At 37.6% G+C, this 18,972-nt stretch overlaps 6 protein-coding genes across 6 annotated transcripts; 1 reads left to right on the top strand and 5 right to left on the bottom strand.

The window, feature by feature from the left end:
* Positions 1 to 1,936: 1,936 nt before the first annotated feature.
* Positions 1,937 to 2,436, bottom strand: CBG27391 (the record flags this gene model as incomplete). Its single annotated transcript, XM_045238713.1, has 3 exons — positions 1,937 to 2,131; positions 2,177 to 2,374; positions 2,416 to 2,436. 3 exons carry the CDS (start codon positions 2,434 to 2,436, stop codon positions 1,937 to 1,939), a joined length of 414 nt encoding a protein of 137 aa, XP_045098754.1.
* Positions 2,437 to 2,890: 454 nt separating this feature from the next.
* Positions 2,891 to 9,312, bottom strand: Cbr-ifc-2 (the record flags this gene model as incomplete). The annotated part of the gene is made up of 21 exons (XM_045238712.1): positions 2,891 to 2,920; positions 2,966 to 3,076; positions 3,128 to 3,211; positions 3,259 to 3,330; positions 3,374 to 3,483; positions 4,298 to 4,616; positions 4,663 to 4,821; positions 4,871 to 5,038; positions 5,088 to 5,582; positions 5,629 to 5,739; positions 5,822 to 6,033; positions 6,408 to 7,206; positions 7,254 to 7,339; positions 7,401 to 7,527; positions 7,576 to 7,710; positions 7,762 to 7,874; positions 7,916 to 8,109; positions 8,474 to 8,687; positions 8,738 to 8,863; positions 9,032 to 9,176; positions 9,256 to 9,312. 21 exons carry the CDS (start codon positions 9,310 to 9,312, stop codon positions 2,891 to 2,893), a joined length of 3,867 nt encoding a protein of 1,288 aa, XP_045093686.1.
* Positions 9,313 to 10,443: 1,131 nt separating this feature from the next.
* On the bottom strand, positions 10,444 to 12,185 carry CBG27390 (the record flags this gene model as incomplete). Its single annotated transcript, XM_045238710.1, has 3 exons — positions 10,444 to 11,121; positions 11,388 to 11,490; positions 12,154 to 12,185. The coding sequence occupies 3 exons, from the start codon at positions 12,183 to 12,185 to the stop codon at positions 10,444 to 10,446; spliced, it is 813 nt and encodes a 270-aa protein (XP_045098753.1).
* A 1,489-nt stretch (positions 12,186 to 13,674) lies between these two features.
* Positions 13,675 to 14,477, top strand: Cbr-lpr-7 (the record flags this gene model as incomplete). Its single annotated transcript, XM_002643218.1, has 4 exons — positions 13,675 to 13,758; positions 13,870 to 13,939; positions 14,133 to 14,316; positions 14,384 to 14,477. The coding sequence occupies 4 exons, from the start codon at positions 13,675 to 13,677 to the stop codon at positions 14,475 to 14,477; spliced, it is 432 nt and encodes a 143-aa protein (XP_002643264.1).
* Positions 14,478 to 14,613: 136 nt separating this feature from the next.
* On the bottom strand, positions 14,614 to 16,911 carry CBG08133 (the record flags this gene model as incomplete). The annotated part of the gene is made up of 11 exons (XM_045238709.1): positions 14,614 to 14,720; positions 14,768 to 15,002; positions 15,101 to 15,412; positions 15,460 to 15,586; positions 15,733 to 15,863; positions 15,911 to 16,147; positions 16,194 to 16,302; positions 16,344 to 16,462; positions 16,506 to 16,650; positions 16,696 to 16,762; positions 16,806 to 16,911. The coding sequence occupies 11 exons, from the start codon at positions 16,909 to 16,911 to the stop codon at positions 14,614 to 14,616; spliced, it is 1,695 nt and encodes a 564-aa protein (XP_045093685.1).
* Positions 16,912 to 17,678: 767 nt separating this feature from the next.
* On the bottom strand, positions 17,679 to 18,943 carry CBG08132 (the record flags this gene model as incomplete). Its single annotated transcript, XM_002643216.2, has 4 exons — positions 17,679 to 17,762; positions 17,997 to 18,080; positions 18,123 to 18,263; positions 18,773 to 18,943. The coding sequence occupies 4 exons, from the start codon at positions 18,941 to 18,943 to the stop codon at positions 17,679 to 17,681; spliced, it is 480 nt and encodes a 159-aa protein (XP_002643262.2).
* Between the last annotated feature and the right edge of the window lie 29 nt (positions 18,944 to 18,972).

Here is an 18,972-nt window from a genome sequence, read left to right as displayed (position 1 = left end):
GAATGGGAATCAACTCACAAAACATGAAAGAACATCACTGGATAAGTTTCCTTTTTGGTAGTCGAGAAATAACGATAGGAAAAAAACAAAAAAACAATGGAATCATTTTAGTCAGTTTATACTTCAACGACTCTTGAATTCATGGCTCATTCCTCCAAAACATGATGTATAACATAAAATACTTGAAAAGATAATTTCTGAAACATTTTGAATCCAATAACCTAGCTTTTTTTAAATAAGGAAAAACGGGTCGAGAAATTATCAATGCTATTTTATATAATTTCAAGTATTTATGTTCAAATGGAATGTGGTTCGAACTTGTACATCCATAAAATGTATTCCTGTCATTTATCGAGATACCTCAATTTGATGATCACTTCACTTTTCAAATGATCTTTTTCAAATGTTTGTCTCCGATTCCTTCCTAACTGCAAATCAGTTGCTCATATATTTTCCGCTTCTTTTCTTGTCAAACACGATTTAATTACGGTATCATCCAAAGCATTATATCAATCGGCGGTCTGTCTGTGTATTTATCGCAGCAGTAACAGCAACAACCGACAAGAATCAACCAATTGTAGTTGATGCTCTCGATTTCCTATCAATTTTCTTCTCATCGCCCTCCCTCAACTCATCTCATTGTGATGCTTTTCCATCAAATGATCAAATAGTGGAGAAGCACTCGATGAATCGATGTCTAGTCGTTTTCAACATCTAGATTTCCTTGCATTCTTGCCGCACGCGCGAAAAAGTATCGATGGGTGGGTGGCAGGGTTGCGGTAGAAAAAAGTAGTGATGAAAAAGATAAATAAACACAGGTTGGTCGGTTCACTTTGAACATTTGTCATCTAGGAGATCATATGGTTATTGATTTGAATGGTTGAAAATGTGGAATGTTGTGAAGTTCATTATTCCAAGTGAGATCTTCCTAATATATAAAACGCTAGAGCAGTCTGTCCGTCTTCGTGTCGTCTGTCAACATAATAGATTTACGTGACTCTTTTAGAAAAAGCGAAGAACGAAGCTACGAACCTAAAAAAACTAGATTGAATCGCGCCGAAGGCGCACCAGCTTGCTGGTACACTCATAATCTGGTGAAACACTCAGAAATATTCACAAGTCATCGATCATGCTATAATCCTCGTTGACAGTTCAACCGAGGTCACGACCATCATTTGTTATATAACTTTCATAGGCAACAAATGGCGATGAGCATCGTTTTCCTGCCCCCGGTATCAAATTACAAATGGGATTGACTCTCTTGTATGTAATCGAAGAAGATGCACTAATGCGTTGATTCCCTACCAAATGTTCTGATCTTGGCTCACCAGTGTATTCATGACAATTCATTCACAGAGTAACCGGTGTTTGCCTACAAAAATGAAACAAGGCAAATAGTTTGAACAGGAGAACACTGGGACGAATCAAGCCAGTGAGGAGGAGGCAATTCTTATCGGTTATTGATATGTGCCAACTCAGGCATTTTATCATATTGAAAGTGTGATGAAAAATTATTGAATGTCTCTAGAGTAAAACATCAACGCTTAAATCATAGAAGAGCTTCCGACTCCTCATATTATGATCATACTTCTTGACGAGAAAAGCCGAATAAACATATAAATGTGGAGATTATCGCTCGTCGGTTTCCCATTGACCCTCATCATGTTCTTCGACAAAGACAAGTATCTGTGTACAGTACTTCGGCACATCTTTAATCTTTTGTTTGTCATGAGTGATATGACACTTGTATTAATATCGTATAGGAAACATTTACCCGCATTTTTCGTATTTGCTACTGCGCCACCTTAATGAAGGTGGGGGTGGGAGGGGTTGGTTGTTCATAAAGTAATGTCTTAAAATTAGCAAAAAATCAATTTATTCAGATACCGAACACTGGAAATAAAAGTACAACATAGTTCAATTTTTATGCAACTTTTCATAGATGCTCCATTTCCACTCGGTACATCTCCATTTCTCCCATTAATCGTATCCCAGTTATAGATTCAGGGGGCACTAAAAAATCCAAAGTAAGCAAAAGACTACCCCCCGAATAAACTTCGAAGAAATTTCTGCATGTTACAAGCTGAACGAAAAACGCTCCATTTGATGGGATTGGGTTTTTGAGAAGCTTCTGAAATTTCAGTGTTTATAGTTCGTTTCTGAATACCCCACCAACCTCAATAGACCAATTTTCATTGGAAAAAGATTTAGCTTTTATCAAGTTGACATTTTCTATTTCAAACTCCAATAAAATAGCGATTTCTGTGGACGAGACTAGTGCCAATGAGAAGTTTTTTGATGAGCATTTTCCGGTGAACATGAATCTTGTTCCAGGATAAACTTTGGAAAAAACTTTCAGAGTTTGTGGAACTTTCTGAAAAATGTTGAATGAAATAGAACTGCTCGAAAACTTACTGGAAAGTCGATGGTGCCCATTTGTATGATGTAAAATGACTGTACCTGTTTTCTTTATCTATGAACACCATGTTTTTTGTTTTTGTTTTATTTGTTGGTGAGCGTTCAAATAAAAACATGCCCCCCAGCACTGCCTGTCTGTCATCACCGGAAGACGATGAAATTTGGAAGAAGTACAAACACACCAATTTGATGGAGAACACACTTAATGTCATCTTAACGCATTGAGTTCCTGACAATTCGAGAGCTATTAAACAAATACTTAAGAGCCATCTTTGAGAAAACGATACTTTGTGATGATGTAAATAAATTAGAAGTTTGGAAATTAACGTTGAGAGGAAAAAAAATAGACAGGGGGAAACAGTTTTTTGTTTTCAGTAACCAATTATGTAAGTCAAGAATAATGTTTTTATTTTCAAGTGGCAAATTCGAATTTAAAAAAATTCGTCGGCGGGAAATATTCATCCATATTTATCTAGTTAAGATACACGAACCAGGCGCGTTCCTACAATGAAATCATTAACGAAAAACTTGGTTTTGTGATGCTCACCTCATTGGGTTCGGTGTAATTGTACATGGATGTTCTAGAAGCGGTGGAGTTATCAAAAGCGTCGACATCCATGAAAAACTGTCCAAGATACTTTCCGTGTCTGTGATGAATCTATAATGTTTTGAACAAGTTTGATGAGTTCTATAAATAGATTTCACATACTCTCACAACTTCTTGCGGGTCAAGAATGAGTGGAACATTGATCTGTGCACTTCCTAGAAGTTCTCCGTTGATATATTGCTCAACCTTAAAATTATGAATGTTAAATAATCTAGACTGTGATACAAACTCACTCTAAAACCTCCTACATCAACACGTCTGATTTTGCAGATGTTCTTCAATTCGATGTAACTTGGAGTTATTTGCTGAAAAATCTCAAATACCTTTTTCATGTAAGAAGAAACTCACATTGATAGAAATAGTGCCCAAGTACCAGCTGTGAAAACTTCTTCCGGATGCGTCGACTCCTTTTTCATCGTGAACTCGGTCTGGACGCTTCTCAGATACGAGGGACGATACTGAAAGGGGTTGTTTTATACATTGAATTTCTTCAGATAAAATCAGGAAAGTAACTTTACCAAAAAATTATTTTCGCATATCTGCTGTTTGGTCGTTTTATAGGTTTTATAAATTTTGAATTTTTTGGACGTTTTGGATTGTGTGTTACAAAACTTTTTGCTGATTTCTATTTATGCACGTATTTCGAAAAAGAATGGTTTATATTCCTCCACATTCTTTGCTGATTATTTGCTGTATTATTAAAAACAGCAGATCTTGATTAGTAGCTCATTTATTTACTTCAAAAGGAAACATTTAGAGAAATTTACAATAAAACGAGCGGAAAAATGAAACAAATGACAAGGACAGAAGCATCGACGACTATGTGAAAATATGTGACTGAAACGGAAGAGACATACGTCCGCTATCACCGTCTCTGGTTATTTGGTGTCGAAAAAACCGAGGAAAACGGATAATTTGGTATTGCATGGGACAACACTTATTTGGCTGGCAGACGAATGAGAGCATTCTGGGTTGATTTGGGGAGGTATTTGTCATATTGCTTGGTAGGGTACGAAAAAAAAACTTCTGATCCCTAATCAAGATCTGCTCGAAAACGAAAGTTAGACACGGGATAAAGGGAGAGAGAAAGAGAGTGGAAGGAAGGCAACAATGTGAACATTTTTGAAAGGGTAAAAAGTGAAGTTTAGTGGGAGAGTAGAATAATTTTAAGCAAGAAGACAAGGAAAATTATTGGAAAAGATACAAAAAAAGGACATTTCATTCAATTTTAATGTGTTGAAGAGGAGTAAGAGTAGCTCTGTTGATACATACCGCTTCCTGCGGCACCGCCAGACACATGTCCTGATGCTCCGTGAGCTCCCACGTTTCCACCAACAGAGACGCCTCCAATGGTTCCACCAACAGAGATTCCTCCGATGTTTCCTCCCACAGAATATCCTGTTCTGGAAGCTGGAACTCCACTGTAGCTGGTGTTACTGCTGCTGTTAGTTCGGGTGGTTTGAGAGATGACTCTGGTGGTTCCAACTATTCCACCAACAGAAACTCCGGATGGGTGAGTGTTCGAAACATAAGTGGTTACGTTGGCCCCGTTCAGAAGAACACGGTAGCGCTCGATTTCAGCACGAAGTGACTACAATAACCTGTTTCATTAGTTTTTAAAAATATAAAAAACTCACGATTTCGTTGTCGCATAGCCTCTCCATTTGGATGCTAAGTTCGGTACATTGCTCACGGAGTCTGGCAATTTGAGCGTCCTTCTCAGCAAGACTGATCTCGTACAACTTAGACTCCTCGTTGTTTCTGAGGTCCTCAATGAGTTTTTCCAAAAAGAAGTTCTGAAAACATACTTTTGACTTCTAACGCCGAGAATTTTTTCAAACTCACTCTTCCTTCAACTTCTGCGAGTCTGCTCTTCACGTTTGTCACCGTTGTGCGAATTGAAGCAAGCTCTTCCTTGTAGAGATCCTGGTTGACTGGTTTGGATTCAGTCTGAATCTTTCTGATTTGCTCACGGTACCAGACTTCAATGTCGTTGCGGTTGCGGATGCTGATCTGAAAATTTAAAATCGTTGAACAGAATCACGACTCAAAAAAGAATAACGGCTTCATAGTCAGCACGGATGTCACGGATGGCAGCTTGAAGTTCGTGTCTAAAGTAGTCACGGTTCTCAGCAGTGGTATCACGACGAATGAAGACAAGTTCTTGCTCAATTCTGGTGCTGTTTTCAGTTTGGAGAAGTTTGATGCGTTGAAGAAGATCTTGAACATTCAGACTGCGCTCATTTTTCAAAGCGATTTCATTGTGCGTCAGCTGCTTGATGCGTGCAATTTCATTGTAGATTCCGTCATTCTCTCTGCGAATTCTGATGACGTCTTCTTCGACAATACGGATTTTTCTCTTGAAAAGTGAGATTTCGGCTTCAACTTTAGCAAGTCTGTCAAGATCAACGTCATGATCTTCGCGATGAGCTTTGACTGCATTAACGGCATCAATCCATTTCTTGCGAATAGCGTCAATGTCGGAGCCAAGAGCGGCAATATCTCTGTCGAAAGCAGCGTGTCCAGCGATTGTTTGCTCGAGGATGCGCTTGGCTTGCTAAAAAATTTGGATACATTCTAGTCTGCTCTATTATTATGCTTACCGCAATTTCGGTATCATAGAGTCCTGAAACGTGGCCGCCTCCACTGAATCCACGGCGAAGGATGTCAATGTCGTGGCTGAGACATTGATTTTGAGCTTCAAGGAAACGGACCTAAACTTTCAAACTTGTAGCACTTTTTCTGACTTCAGGTTGAGCTTTAACAACAGCTCAATCAAAAACAAAAAATACTTACTTTCTCAATGTAATCGGCTAGACGGTCATTCAAAAGTCCGATTTCTCTCTTTTCACGCTCACGAGCATCACGAATTTGTGTGGTGCAGATGGCTCCAGCAGAGGACATTCCAGATACCAAACCTCCGAATCCAGAAGTGTAGGCTCCGCTTGCAAGTCCTCGACCTTGAGATGTAGATGTATAGTGGGTGTAACCGTAGGTTGACATTTTTGCTCTTTTCTTCTAGTTCAGGAGTAGAATAATGACAAAAAATGAGAGTGTTTCACTGATTAGGAGCTATTTTATAGGCACAACCGCAACTTTTGTGTCTCCACCTCTTGATAATAATGCCAATTTCGATCAGTTTGACGCGGGCGCTTTTTTCTTTCTTTTTTTCTACCTAATTCTTATCAGTTGGAGTGCCAAAAGGCAAATGCAGGTATTCAAGAATGCCAACTAATGATTAAAAAGCGGAAAAAAGCACTCAAAATAAAAAATTTTCAAAAATGAAAAAAATAAGCAGCTTTTGAAGCATTAGGTGTTCGATGCAACTGCGAGACTGTTGTGAAATTGGGCACATAGTCTAGAGTTTAGGGCATCTGGTTACCTTCGGAATACGTTCTAGACATTCCACTTTCCATTCTTTGGCGTTCATATGATCTGTCAATCGATCTGGAACGATCGGAGTAAGAAGAATACGATGTTAGTGGCTGAAAATTGTAATTTCTACTCTCCTCAAGCTTATCACATACTCTCTCTGGAGGTTGAGACCTATCCCTCATTCTCTTAGTTGTTGACCACTCTTCATATCGCTTGATGCGATAGTCTCTATCCAAGAAGTTATGGAGGTATTCATCACTTCTGGTTTCAACGGCCACACTTTCCGTCCGTCCCGGAACAGGACTAGGAGTTGGTGTCTGTGGTTTCAGTTTCTTCTCTTCGTCCTCCTTCTCTTCAATCACTACCACCTTTTCCTCTTTTTCAGCGGCAACTTTGTTGTTATCAGTGACGTAATTTGATTCTTCCTCCTGTTTGGTCTCTTTGGTGACAGTCGTGGAATATTGAGCGAATTCCGTGCGTTGAGTAGTCAAAATGCCATCTGGTCGAAGTAATTCTTCTGCAACATCGATGGTAGGAGACGGTGTAGGAATTGGTGGAGGAGAGACAATGGTCTCTTTCATAACTGGAGACGTAATAGGTTTCGGAGTTGCTGCTGGTTTTGCAGATACAGATCCCATATCAACAGTTTGTTTGAGGTAGACAGTTTTGAGCTCATCGTAGGTGTGCAAAACTCCTCCGTTCTCGGTCTCAGTAGTTTTTGTTGGCTTTTGTGATGGCGGAATTGGGGAAATTGGGATAATACGTTCGACTGGCTGAGACTCGCTTCTTTGATGAACAATTATTTTCTGAAATAAATTAAGATTAATTTTTGAAGATCCAACGTGTTTCTAACATCTTGAGAAACTCTTGAAATGTTATCATTCATATCAACACGAGACACAGAGCGCAGTTGTTTTTCATTTGCACGTGTAGCAGTTCCTGAACAACTCAACTCTATTGTTTTTTTTTTTGGAAAAATTTTGTTATAGGAATAGCTCACCTCCAAACTTAGTTTCCCAACGATCAATCACATTTTTGACTTCATCAATGGAAGATGTATCAACTGGAGACTCATTATAATGACCGGTTTCTGCTGCACTGTAGCTTCTCTGTGTCTTTTCTTGGTCCTTCAAAATTCAAAAAAATTGTTTCTAATCTGAAATTCAAAGTTATACCCGATGCTTATAGGTTTCTTTGTTTCCTTGATAAGCTCTGTATTCAGTGGCTTGTTGTTTCTGGAATTCACGCTCCAGCCCTTGAAAGTTTCGCGTCGCATTATCATATCTTTTGACTATGTATTCTTCTGATATCTATACCATAGTATTTTATAATCTTTAGACTGTATGCGTAAAAAAACAAACTTTATATTCCTCAGTTCGTCGTCCAAAACTTGCCGGTTCAATGTCAACAATGGTGGTCGTTAATATGCCGCCTGGAGAGTAAACAACAGATGGTCGGTTTGAGGCGCAGTTTTCTGACAATCAATTTTTTTTTGTTTATGATAGAACTCCTCACTTTGCGATTTGTTAATCACCACAACTCTCGGTAGGGACTTGGCACTTCCATTTACGGATTTAGGCGTGTTAGAGTTTTTTCTTGGTCGCACCGGAACGACTCTCTCTTGATGCGATGAAATTTCGAATTGTTTAGTCAGGGCGTTTACTGTAGGCATTTCTGTTGTAACTTCCTTTTTGCGAGTAGTTTGATTCCTGAAAAAATCGGATTGAAAAAGTACTGAAAAATAAAGAAAAATACGTGAACAGATACTAAATAGTTGGGAAAGAGTGGAACGTAAACCGCAAAACGGTACATGCTTAGTATGACTTGATCTGAATCTAGGCCAAAACACGCAAAAACAAAACCAAAACCTATTCGAGATTTAATCTTTTAATTCATTTTGCGCGATCTCTGTTTTTTGTTATCCTCTTCATTTTTCTTGCTATGGTCATGAGGTTGGAGATCATGAAACTTTTTTCAAAATGCAAATAGAAAAATTTCCAACCTGGAAAAATCCTACACGGTAATCTATTGTGACCCAGAGATATATCTTTTCAAAATTAACTTTAAACTCACTTTGATGTGGTGATGGTCGTCAACTCCTCAAAAGTGGTACTTTCCGATACTATCAAATTATAATTGGATAGTGGACTATCTACACGGTTTGTGGATCGTCTATCAAATGAAACAGGAGTGTCTCTGGGAGTATCTCTTGGAGTGTGCGATGGAGTTACTCTTGCGGCTTTTGTGGCTGATTGAGCCGAAAAATAAGGAGTTGTGTCTGATATTGCTGTAAAATTATTTATCGACTTACGCGTTTCAAAAAAATTAAAAGTTTACCTGAGAATTCAGTTTCTTTGCGGCCGTTGTTCAAGAGTCTTTCTACAGAATCTTTTTTGGAAATATGAAGCTTTGAATGTTTCGATAGTCGAGAGTCGCTGCTACGAGTGTGAGAATGAAAGTCTCCTGCAAAATGAATTCGGAAAGTTTACCCAAGAATATGGAGACCAAATTGGCTTATTGAGCAATATAACTCTATGTTTGGTAAACACAACGCCTCTCGCGGAGGTGTAACCTCCAAGATTAGTCATTGTTTAACTTCTATTTTTTTTTGTATTTAAATATGAAACCTACCAGTTTTTTCATACTCCGATTCAAATGAAAATGGGGAAAAAGCGAGTGGTAAGTCATGTCTTAAAGGTTTAACTGTGGAAGTATACGGTGCTGAGTAGGATAACGAGACTTCTTGAATCAACTGTTTCTGGAGTGGAGGCGACATCTGAAATGACCAAGTTGAGATTTAAGCGGGTAGGCTACCGGCTGTCAGCCTGTCTCCTAATTAGTCCTAAATTACTCACCGCCGAATTGGTGTAACGCTCATCGTCGGTACTAAATGGTGTTGATGTTAACGACATTTCCGACGAGGACCCTGGAAAATTTAATTGAAAAAAAAACGTAAAGAATTAAGAAGAGGAGGAAAAGGACATAAGGTGGCTATTATGCTACTCACTCTTCCATCCTTCAACATAATTGCCTCCTACTCAAGTAAGTCAAAATCCTCCATTCTCTTCAGCCGTCGCCTGACCCTGTTTGTTTGTGTTTGGAAGAATTTTTTGACGGTTTTGTTTCAAAAAGAGAAAATGAAAGAGAACAATTTGGATGAAATATGTGTGACTTGGACAGAAATGTTTAGTAAGAAGACAAAACATTCACGAGAGGAGCAAAACACTAAAAGTCTTTGAGAACACAATACCAATGTTTAGCGGTAAGATAGATTCGAAAATAATATTTGAGTCACATCTCGTTTCAGAATGGACTCACACCACTACTCGCATCAGAAAAAGATCAGAAATAAGAAAACTGACACAAACAAATACGAGAAATAGATGGCACTTTGTGTATTCAAATCTAAAATGAAAGTTGCTAGGGGGAGTTGACTGTTTGCGGAGCACTTGGTAAAAGATGCGCGAACACTATTGCACTGTGAACAAACTGATGATTGGGCAACTTTTTTTTCCTGTGATGTCCGTGAATGTGTGAGTGGGTCATAAAATAAGTTTGCTTTCTGAAATAAGAAGAAATGAAAATTTTAGTGTTGCGACTCAAATAGTCTGAAAAAGTTTTCATAGTAGGATAATTTTTTAAGCATGGTACTTATAGTAGAATCACAGTGAGCCTTTACTTTTTTATCAAGATTTTGAATAAAACGTAAATAAACTTTGAAAATTTTGATTTTTATATTTTGGAACAATTTTCCCAAATATTTTAAAAAAGAGAACCGACTGCCCTATCGAATCATGATATATCGAATACGAATCTAGTTGACAGTTTGACGATTGTTTCCAACAAACTGCGCAGTTAAAAATAAAGGAATACACACCAAAAAAAGCAGCGCGTGTGAGACATATTTGAATAGGAGACCTACTTCTCGGTTGTTCCATTTCTGTCACTGACACAGTTTTTCTTTGAACAACTACCAGTTTTTCCTCTCCACAAAGCACTCACACAATGCGTTTTTTGTGTTATTATGGTTTCGAAGTATGCAGTCAATGTGTGCAATTGTCCAGAAAAGTTAACAGTTCAAAATGGAGATTTGCCATGTATACCGTAATGTTATCTCTATAGCATTTGGAAACGGTAGTTTCAAACTGGGATATGTTTGTAGAACTTCCAGCCATTTCTTCACAATACCCACTTAATGCCCTATTTCTACTGGTTGTGAATGCCAGCGCCATTCTCAAACTGAAATTTATTGGTTTCTGATAGCAATTTATACAATGATATGTTAGATAAATTTTTAAAATAATGCCACAATACCATTCCGAGTTCAAATGTTTTTCATACTGTCTCAACATTTCTCTGTTATCAATTGTCGTTTTTTTTTGGACATTCAGTCTCTTTTTCAAAAAAAGTAAACACGTATTTCTGAAGAATGTGCCGAATCGGTTGTCAAAAGCAAATAGAATTTGAGATGGTGATAAAAATGGAAATAGTTGCGAGTCGAAAGTTGAATAAAAATTGTGAAAAAACAAGGCGAGCGGGAGGTGTTTCAAGTGAAATTTTCTGTGTTTCTGGGAATTGGCCACGAAAACAACATAGACAACGGAAGATGAAAAACATAGAGGACAAAGAAAAGTACCTTTTTTGTAGACTGTTTTCCTGGTTTGAGGATACAATTGAGGAGTGGACATTGTGAAAACATGAGCAGATGTGACGTCATTTGCCTGAACACAGAATTTGTATTCAAAACTTTTGTTAGTCTCTGACAAAATTAAATGAAATCTACTCATACCGATAAATCCAATTTTTAATGCCCTGAATGCTCTTTTTAAGAAACGAATTCAAAGGCGTCAATTTTTCGTGATATGTTTGCAAGAGTAAAAATATGTATTTTTCATGCATTGGAAATGTAACAGTAAGCAATATTACTTTGTCAATGAATCATATTCGATTGTTTGTTAAGAATGGTTTAGTATTCTAGAACACCAACCTCATCATCGGTAAATGACACAATCAGTGTACACAATGGAGTTTCTTTCAACTGAAGCTCATTACCTTTGACAATGTTCGATGGGACGACATGGTTCTCACGCCTAGAAAAATACAACATCTCGTTATATGTTTATGTTCTGTCCCATTTTTGTTAGACTAACATTGGTGTTAAAGGAATATACTGTATTTTTTCCTAAAGAACGCTCATTGCTTTTGAGCTAAATATTAGGTTGGCCGGAAAGTAACTGTCCATTTTTAATTCGTGAAATAACACAAAAACAAGAATTCCCCAAGATTGACAGTATGCACCGTCGTGGTCCACGACATGCTGACAACATTCAGGTAAATTGTGGATACCGTCGCCCCAAAAGCCAGCTGACCGCAAGTCAAAGTATTCCCAAAAAGCTGTTTTTATCTCATCGACAGTGTAAAATTATTTTCCCTCCAGATGAGGTTGCATATCTCCGAATAACCAATGATTGAAGGGTCAAGTCTGTAGTTTAAGAAATGTGGACAGCCATCCATCCAAAGCGGCTTAGGACTAAATTGATTTTCTTTAAATAAAGCGAGATTCTATGTTCCACGGAAAGTCGAGTAAGACATGGGCCGCTTTAGCTGGACGGTTTTTCTTTACGCCTTTTAAAACTCCTGATTTGGAAAAATCTGGACTGAAAAAATACTTTGAGTCGCGTCCAGCGGGCTTTTGGAGAGATGGTATATAAATACAAAATATTCTCTAAATCTATATTTCATATATCACTTACTTCTTACCACCAGTGTCCGACGAAGCCAGCATTTCTACCGTTCAACAGAAATTGTTGAATTACAGCTTTTGTGTGTTTTCAATTATTATGTTTTGAAAGGGAATAAAACAAATTTTGTTTGTGTTGATGTTAACGTTTTGTCAAATATGTGTAAACCGACTCTATCGTTCCGCCCATCTTCTCAATATTCAAATTCCGTAAGTTGGAGATTTTACATAATTTTATTCTGCTAATCCTCTTGCAACATACACGCCTATGTGTTTGGTTTTTACAAGTTTTTCTTCATAGAGTTTTTCCAAGGATAAGAGAGAAAAAGTCGGTCACGTGTAAACTTGTTTGTGAAAAATGGGACTGTATGAATTTTTTGAGTTTCAATTTTCCGCAAACCCAGAATTCTTGTACATTTCATAGGGGAATTGGCACTTCTTTCGAAAATGAGTGAAGATAATCATCATCACTATGAAAAAAATCCGGATTTTTTAGTTGGCTGTTGACAACTATCTGTGTCTTTCTCTCTATCTCTATTGTCCGAAATCCCTCGCTTTCCTCTAATGATGAATTAGATGCGCAACGTTTTTCGTGTGGCGGTGATATTATTTTCCAATTGTTCGCGCTCGTCATAATAATGCGGCATATTAATGTTCGGTATTACGCAACGTTACACTTTTCTCTCCTATTCGTCATCTCGCCTTTTTCCACTGTGAACTGTCAGTTTCTTGAAATATTTGGATTATCCACTGGAGATGCTGGAACACATGATAGGGGACCATTCCAAGATTTGGCCACGTGAGTTTCTGTAGATTGCCAATGATTCACTAAACAATTACAGACAATCTGTTGGTCTCATGAAATTCCTTCAGACTGTACAGAAGAATCCAGACAACAATTTTGCAAAAAAGTTAGTTTTTGTATGAAATTATACATCAATAATAATTTACGAATTTTAGACTTAAAAATCCACTACCATCGATGAATTTAGTCGATGGAGTTCCAGTTGTTCCTGGACTTCTTGGTAGTTTGCCAGGTGCCGGATCCTGTCTACCACGTGGATCTCTACTCATCAAGGATAAGTGAGTTTTTTGTATTTTGAATCATGATCCGAGATCACTATTTATAAACATAAATGTTCAATTCTTAGTAGTGAACCTTGAGGAAGTTTAATACAAGTTATGTAATGATTCATTTTTTTTTCTCATCTTTTTTCCTTCCCAAGGTCTCCAAGCTTCTTTCAAAATATGTTGCGCAACATACCGGGCGCTCAGGATTATCTGGCCAGTTTATTGCCGTCGTCCAAAGTTGATGTCAAAGCTTTGTACGGCAAGTTTCAATGGGTGAGTGATTAAACATAACGATAAGGGATCAATCGTCTTTGTGGAGAGAATCAAAGGAAACAACATAATGACTTAGTTCATGCTTTCAGGCTATGGACACACCATCTGTTCACAATCGCTATTGTGCTACTACCGAGTGTAAGAAAAGGCATCAGAATTAACCTAAAATAGAATTAAATAATTTTCAGTCATGCCTCAAGCAGAGTCCGGAAACTCGTCTGCCTTCAGTTTACAAGAAAAGTTCAGAGCTGGAAATGTGGACGCTGGAGAGAAAGTGAGTTCAGTTTATACGTTTTATGTAACAATAATTAATTTTTTAATTGTTGTAAAAAACAAAAGATCTGATGTCTTTTTTGAACTTCCAACACTTTATCGACTATTCCAGGTTGCGTTCGGATATGGAATTATTCATAGGGAAAGAACTTATGTTTACATGCAAGACGACCCCTGTCCATGTAAGTTTCTACGTTCCACAAAAAGTTCTTCTTTAGAAAATTTTGATCTGCAATTTTGAATTTCTTGTTCAATTCAGAATACTCGGAAGTTGACTGAGTGAAAAAAAAGTTCATAATGAAAAAATTAGCCAATCTCAAGGAATTTGTGTTCCCTTCAAAAATTGCATAGTTTCCTGGATTATGAATATTTCAGATCAAATCGTCGTTGTTGGACCAATAAACAAGCAGCATGGTCAATACGAATACGTGATTCTATCCAACTGGGCAAGATTCCCAATGATAGGTCTTGTTCGGGACCTTCGCAAATTCTATGCTGAGTACAAGGACCAAGTAGAGACCGACTTGGAAAAAGCTGGTTTTATGGATGATGTAACGGGGTAATTGATTAGTTCTTGAAGCTCTGGAAACTAATTCGAAAAGTACAAATCTCATTTGGAATTTCAGAAGCAACCCAATCCATTACGCCGATTGGTCAAAGTGCCGGAAAGCAACTCCTATCAACTATCTTTCCAATGTATTGACAGATTTGTTTGGATAATTGTAACATTCGAATTGAAATACTAACCATATTTATTTATTATTAAAATAATTATGCGGATTTGGCTCAAAACCTGTTTGTCATCTATGAATATTTTTCAATGAAAATAATCAATATGCATCATCTTGCACCTGTTTCAAAACGCGTCCTTGATTTGTTCAAAAGGCCTCAAAGCCAAGTCGACCGGTAAATGGATACTGTATTTGTGCAAGCCTTCCAGCAACGTGTAGAGTTCTTCGCAACCTAATAATGTTTTATTATCAAAAAAGGATTAGGAAACAATAAACTACCAGTTCTCGCTACGTAACTCCATGAATTGTAACACATCTCGACGACCTGTCTTGTTCGGAAGATTATTCTAAAAACAGAGTTGTAACATTTAAAGCATTTCATAATGTACCTGAGCCATGCTGGAAGTTTTTTCTCGTTCATCGCAGCAGATACAAATGCTTTCCAGTGTGCATCTTTTGATCTTTTCAGTCGCTCATGTGTCGAAATAATGTTCTCTATTGTTGTTAAAAGAACCTGTAACATTATTCGTTTCAGGTTTGAATAGAACATTATTGTTTTAATTTTATCTTCTCAAACTCAATTTTCTAAAAATAAAAATAAAATGCTCTCACTTGTTTCGATGTGATACTTCTGCCGCCAACATGATCCAGTTTGAACGACTGGCTGAGTTTTCTAACAGGGGCATCAGTTGTGTCCCTGCCTGTTTTTAAGCTGTAGAAATAAATTATAACATCCCAAATATGACTCAAACATGTTGCCTTCTCATCATTTGCCGTTTTCGCAACAAAGCATCCAAGCCCTGGAATCCTTTTGTGCACAACGGTCTCTGCAAGCATTCCATGCTCCAAAAGAGCTTTCAATGCGGGACACAGCTGTTTTCGAACAACAGTCACCACTTCTTCTTCGGAGAGTTCGAAAACGTCCTATAACAAAATTGTGTGAAACGAGAAAATAATAATGGTGCTCTTACGTCATTTTCCACTTCTTGAACTTCCTCCACTTGTCCCTTCAAGTTGGGGTCAAATGACAGCAGGGTATACTTTTCCAGAATTTGTTGAGTCGCGTCTACCGCAAGCTGCACATGCGCTCGCTCGTCACTGAAAAAATGAGGTCAGGAGAGTGGCTTCAATTTCCGGTGTGAAATTGAAAGAATAATCGTGAAGGCATTGATACCCATGACGTGATGCGACTTTGAATATTTTGGGTTTGTGGACGAGCACTGGAGTTTTTACAATGAATTTACCCATAATGATTTCCTTTCAGAGTATTCTTCAACTGGTTTTTCTGAAACCTCCCTGTTGAACAACCGATGATTCCACTCAAAAACGACGTATTTTTAGATTTAGCACTTGCTAAAGGAGTCGATCCCATACTCTGAATTTTATAAGATTGAACTAATTAAAGTTCGTATGATTCCTTACTCTGACTGGTGTCGTCTGATTTGAACATTCAGAATTTTCCTTCTGCAGGAAATTCACAAAACGTTCCAAGTCTGTAATTTGGGTTTGCAGCTGGTCTACCAATTGGCCTTTTTCCTTGAATGGATTCACAAGTTGTTTTAATGCATCATCTACCTGGCGTTGTATTTCTGTTTGGTTCATTTTGTCAATATCTAGATTCAGTTCAATTTTTTCTTGGAGCTTATCCAAAACAGCTTTCTGTAAAAACGAGCCTCTATTTTCTTCACGATGCTACGAAAAATACTTGTTTCTTCAGAATATCGATGCTTGGCAATGCTCCTTCTCCGTTTTCATAAGCGGTCCTTTCCAAATCTTCCACTTGCTCCCGTAGTTGTTTGAGAAGCTTTTTTTGTCTGAAAGATAGTTATAATTACATCAGAAAATAGTTGATCACCTTTCGTTCTGTTTTTCTAGCACTTCGTTTCCACTTTCACTCTCACTTCGTAACCTTTGAAGTTCATTCATGTCTGTACATCCTTTGAAAGCAAAGTCTTGTAGCTCCATGAGCAGTTTCTGAAATTTCAGAAATAGATCTAATCAGTTTGGATTTCTATACCTCTCTATCATGAGGCTCGGCTTCATTCATTTGTTTTATCCGAAATTGCACTTGAGCGAAATGAGAACTGAGTGAGAATAATGAGTTATTGAGCCGTTCCTGCTCCTCTTCCAGTTGTTGGACCCGCAGCGCATCGTTCAGGTCTCTGTTATATTTGGCTTACAAATTGTCGCAACTGAAAATAACTCACCCAATATCATCACTGTGACTTGAAGAGAGACGTGCACTTTTCCATTCTGTTTCTGACATTGTATCAACTAAAAAAAAGTATAAAAACGCAGTTAATTTAAAAACACTTACAGAACTCCAATCCATCTCCAATTTCCTTTGAATCCTCTGAAATGCGTTTTTTTAATGATTGACCCAACTCAACCAGCAAATCGCTGGCTTCCAATTCGTTCATCATCCTGAAAACACTGAAATAGAAGAGAAATGCAAAGAGAAAATCGAACGCGTGTTTTCGAAAATAATATTTTTAGAATTTTTTCAATAAAGCTGAACAAACGATTTTTATTGAAACATGAGCACAATGGGTGAGTATGGAAAAAAAATGCATAAAAGCAAAAATGGAAACCACAGTTCCCTTGATTTTCATTTCTCCGTTTTTTCCACTCTTCAATAATGAGGCTTTTCCAGCCAAGGGAAAGCGAAAGGAAAGATGACGTGTGCTTTCGAATAGATTGCCGCTGCTTCAGAAAGGGAGACGAGAAAAGAAAACATCGGAGCCAGCTAGGGAGCAGAGAAATGAGACAAAAACCTCAGTCTCCACTATTTCTGCTATATTTCACCATGCGTCGCTCTTGGTTATCGAGCGGCTAGGCCCAAAAATGGAAAAGAGAGCATGAAGAAGAAGGGTCGAAGAAAAAGCAGGAGGCAACGCAAAAGAAGATGGAGTGACGGCGCATTTTTAGGCATGGAATGACGAACAAATTTCACGTGGGTGGATATAACTAGAAGGATATAGCTAAAGGAATGAGGATACAAATTTTCAAAACGGAATAATTGTGAATCGATTTGAAATATGAAAACTTTGATAATAATGACCAAATAAGAATTTAAATTGGGCTCATATCACGAATATACATTAAAATCTAGAAAATGTCTTGTGAAAATGGAGAACTGGTATTCAAACGAAAAACTGACCAGTAAAAAAGAAGAAAGAAAATAAACGAGCTATGACAAAAATAAATAAGGGTTTTTAAATAAGGGTTTTGTTTGCGCATTGTCAATCTCGCCGTTCTTATTAGCGGAAAGAATCTATTTCCTGCCCAGTCTAAGTGCTATGAAACAGGTTTGAGCTAGTGTCATGAGTATCAAGTTGATCAGTATAGATTTCGATTTTAGAGAGTGATATTCCAGGTAGTCCCCTCTTTTTGAGGTCCTAATTTGTTTTTATTGAAAAACTTTCATTTTTATCGAGTAAACATTCAGAATAAATAAGTAAGGGCTCATAAACAATCGTTATTTTTGATGAGGTCTTGTGTAATTAGCACGACGAAGAGCCAAATCGCCGATTGGGTAATGAAGCCAATTGATAACTCCAATGACGTCTTCGTTGGTAACATCATCTGGTATCTGAAAACAGCAGGGTCTCATTTCGTGTCAAGTCTATCTAACCTCTGTTGAGCTCGACAATGTGATGAATGTGCAGAGAAGAACAATGGCAATGACGATCACAGCAACGGCAATGGTGCAGAACAAAGAAAGTGCGAGAAGAGATGAACGAGACACTCTCCAGACAGATGTTCCAATGACGCACTGAAATAAATGATATGTGAAAGTTTTGAGCGTTTCGAGAAGTTGTTCAAATATATTGAACAGTTAGTACATTGATTAGTTTTTAAAATCATTATTAGAATAAACAAATGAAGTTTTGTCTATTTTTTCTTTTCTTCGTTGTATGTCGTTCGGTTCCCCCAGGAAAAAAATGTTCCACAGGAAAAATCCACTAGACCCAATTTCATCGACCATAAAAATTTTAGGGTCGGCAGGTCTGAATAGCGAAGGGGAGAAATTAGAGAGACTTTAATTAGTTTTTACAATTAGAATCGATAAAAATAGAGGTAAAAATCGACGAGCTCTTGCCGTAGGCGCAACAAACAGGCTGGCATTTATCAAACAGTGAGAATACCGAAACTTTGCTGTGGTTAATGAATTTAAAAAGTATCGCCATTTTTTAATTTAATACCTCCAAACAATAAACAATTTAAAAACATTTACTTTCAGATTTATTCGAAGGATACTAAAAAACAACCTCAAAACTGTACCTCGTAGACACGTTCCCCAGCAAAAACCTGGTCGTAGTCATCACGGTTAAAATTTCTTGCCGCTTCTTCTGCCAAAAGCAGGTTTCGGGTTTCTTGATCGTTGTAAAAGTTCTCGACATTCAAACGAAGCTCCGAACGTTTTGAATTGTCGGTTTTTCCTTCCTCGGTCATGTTTCAAATGGGTTTCACTGAATTTTCAT

The sequence above is a fragment of the Caenorhabditis briggsae genome, assembly GCF_000004555.2.
Source record: "Caenorhabditis briggsae complete genome, chrX, whole genome shotgun sequence".
Classification (NCBI taxonomy): Eukaryota; Metazoa; Nematoda; class Chromadorea; order Rhabditida; family Rhabditidae; genus Caenorhabditis; species Caenorhabditis briggsae.
This window is presented reverse-complemented; position numbering and strand designations above follow the sequence as displayed.